The 2,438-nt window shown below is 55.6% G+C and overlaps 1 protein-coding gene across 1 annotated transcript; it reads right to left on the bottom strand.

The window, feature by feature from the left end:
• Nucleotides 1–733: 733 nt before the first annotated feature.
• On the bottom strand, nucleotides 734–1,962 carry LOC136523066 (uncharacterized). The gene has a single exon (XM_066516844.1). It carries the CDS (start codon nucleotides 1,857–1,859, stop codon nucleotides 984–986), a length of 876 nt encoding a protein of 291 aa, XP_066372941.1. The 5' UTR covers nucleotides 1,860–1,962; the 3' UTR covers nucleotides 734–983.
• Between the last annotated feature and the right edge of the window lie 476 nt (nucleotides 1,963–2,438).

Genomic DNA, 2,438 nt, shown 5'->3' with positions numbered 1-2,438 from the left:
AAGCCTCCTCGTAGACAAAGATAAAGCATGCACAATATCAGAACTAATAGCATTTGTGAAACTACCACCATCAATAATTACTTTGCATACTCGACACATATATATAGCAACACATATTAAATCTGTTGGTAAAGACCCTTGCAACACTAATATGGACTTACAAGGGCATATGCCCGCCAGCCTATAAAGGTTTCCACTCCAATACAGTGTCCTTTTATATAGTGTGTTGTTTATTTTTATCATGTTGTGGACTTCTAACATGTTGGAAATGCATGGTCTTCTATGTCTTGAATCAAAAGATGAATTCTAAATTTTGCTAAGTCCACACACACTGACGTGGATTTTATGAGCACATAAGATGTGACCAACTGTTCACCTACTAAAGTGGTTTAGTCTGAGCCATTAGATGGACATTGGAGTGCTGAGATTCAGCCATGTCATGGTTAGCCCCCTCGCCTCACCCGTGTGAAACTCAAAATCAATCAAGGGACTTCTAGTAGTTGAGCCTTCAAAGTAAAAATTAGTCGGTGAACTGTATATATGGGCCTGGTAAGTAACATTCCCAATTTTGATTGATCCAGGAGCACAGTCTGGAGCTGCAGAACATATAATGTAGCACCGAGCGTGTGCTTTTCATTCAGAGAGATGAGACGCGGGCACTGAACAAACTCCAAAACGAACTAAAAATACAAGCTAACCAACCACACTCTGTTAAACCTCGGCAAAATCCGAAGGAAAAATTAGGTCTTGCTCCTTAGTTTTCATAGTTGCACATGGTCTTCATTTACATGTCAAGATTTCACAATGCAGCAGGAAACATACACAAACGTAACTGCACAAAAACCTCACGTATTTACAGAGTTACAGTTACACTCATGCATCTTAATTTCTGACTGCTAATCAACAAGTAAACAGCATGCACATGCATTTGTTATGATTCACTAGCTTGGAGAGATGAATTAGATTGGAGGCTGGAGCTGGAGCTAGAAGATGTGGGTGTTTATGTTGAGCAGCGCAACCCTGGTCTGCACGAGGGTCCTGAACACCTTGTCACTGCCGGCCTCCAGGCCGTCGATGCACTCCTCCAGCTCCTCCAGCCTCTCCACGAGCGCCACCGTCTCCTTCTCCTCCTCCGACACCTTCTTGGTGAGGCACATGAGCGCCGCGGTCCTCTTGCAGGAGCACGCGGCGGCGGAAGCCGACGCGGACATGGAGGCGACGGTGCCGAACAGCGCGGCCGACGCGGCGGCCGTGGCCGCGGCGGCCTCGGCCAGAAGCCCGGCCACCTCGACCTCCGCCGCGCTGCCGAGGCCGAGGCGTGAGGGCCTGCTGCTGCCGGCGGTCGCGCCGTCCCTGGCGGCGGAGGCCGCGAGGCGGGCGAGGTCCTTGCCAGCCTTGCGCTGCGACCTGAGCGCGGAGGCCAGACGCGCGCCGTCGCGGCGGCGCACGGCGGCCAGCGCCTCCGCCACGTCCCGCTTCAGCTCCACCACGGCCTCCTGGAAGCTGCCGTGCGCGTCGGCCAGGCGGAGGAAGGCGTCCAGGAGGCGGTCGCCGGTGGCGGAGAGGGAGAGCGCGGCCTGCGCCTCGGGGAGGTCCAGGAGGTCGCCGAGCGCGGCGTGGAGCGCGTCCACGTGCGCCAGGCCCGTGGCGGCGCCGGACGTGGCCGGGTCCTGCGCCCACGCGCGCACTGCGCTGATGTGCGCGTGGAGGTGCGCGAGGATCGGGTGCGAGCGGCACGGGAGGCTGACGGACCGGGCGTGGTACGCGGCGGCGGCAGAGGACGCCGCGCGGGGCTTGGTCGACGACGACCTGGACGGGCTCAGAGGGAAGGAGATGGAGCGGGCGAAGCTGGGCGCCATGCCTCCGCCGATGGAGCTAGCTGGTGTGTGTCTGCGGCGTGCGTGTTCCCGGCTTATAAAGAGGCGGAGGCGGAGCTGGCAGGCGCACGGTGGTGCGTGCGCAGGTGAAGCAGCAGCAGCAGCCGGTGGTGTGGTAGCTCGTGTCGGCGTGGAGAAGTGTGCGTGGCTGGCATGTCTAGGTTAGCGGGCGCGGGCGGGCCATGGCCATGTGTGCAGTTGAAAACGATGGAGCTCTGCTGGGTCGATCACGCTCACGCGCTAGCAGTGCCAGTGAGCAGTGACAGTGTGGCCTTTGGGTTTGCAGGAGAACGCTGAACTGAACGCGGTTGTCAGACAGCAAGTGGTTGACGCGTGATGTGATGCAGTAGCCACGGTGGCAGGATCGTTCTTGGCCTCTGTTCTCTGTTTTCTATACGTATATTTCCACCTGATTTCAGATCGTCTGAATAAAATCAGCTGTTAAATACTCCAGTATTGTAAAGCTTGTATCTTGAGATTAACGAGTGACAGTAGGCCACACCAGTTGTTTTAAAGCGTTGATTGGGCAATTGCATGTTTTGTTTATGCATTTTTGTGGGC

This window comes from Miscanthus floridulus, chromosome 18, assembly GCF_019320115.1.
Source record: "Miscanthus floridulus cultivar M001 chromosome 18, ASM1932011v1, whole genome shotgun sequence".
NCBI lineage: Eukaryota > Viridiplantae > Streptophyta > Magnoliopsida > Poales > Poaceae > Miscanthus > Miscanthus floridulus.
This window is presented reverse-complemented; position numbering and strand designations above follow the sequence as displayed.

Excerpts from the sequence above, each read along its gene's own strand:
- LOC136523066 (XM_066516844.1), bottom strand. The coding sequence starts at position 1,859 with ATGGCGCCCAGCTTCGCCCGCTCCATCTCCTTCCCTCTGAGCCCGTCC.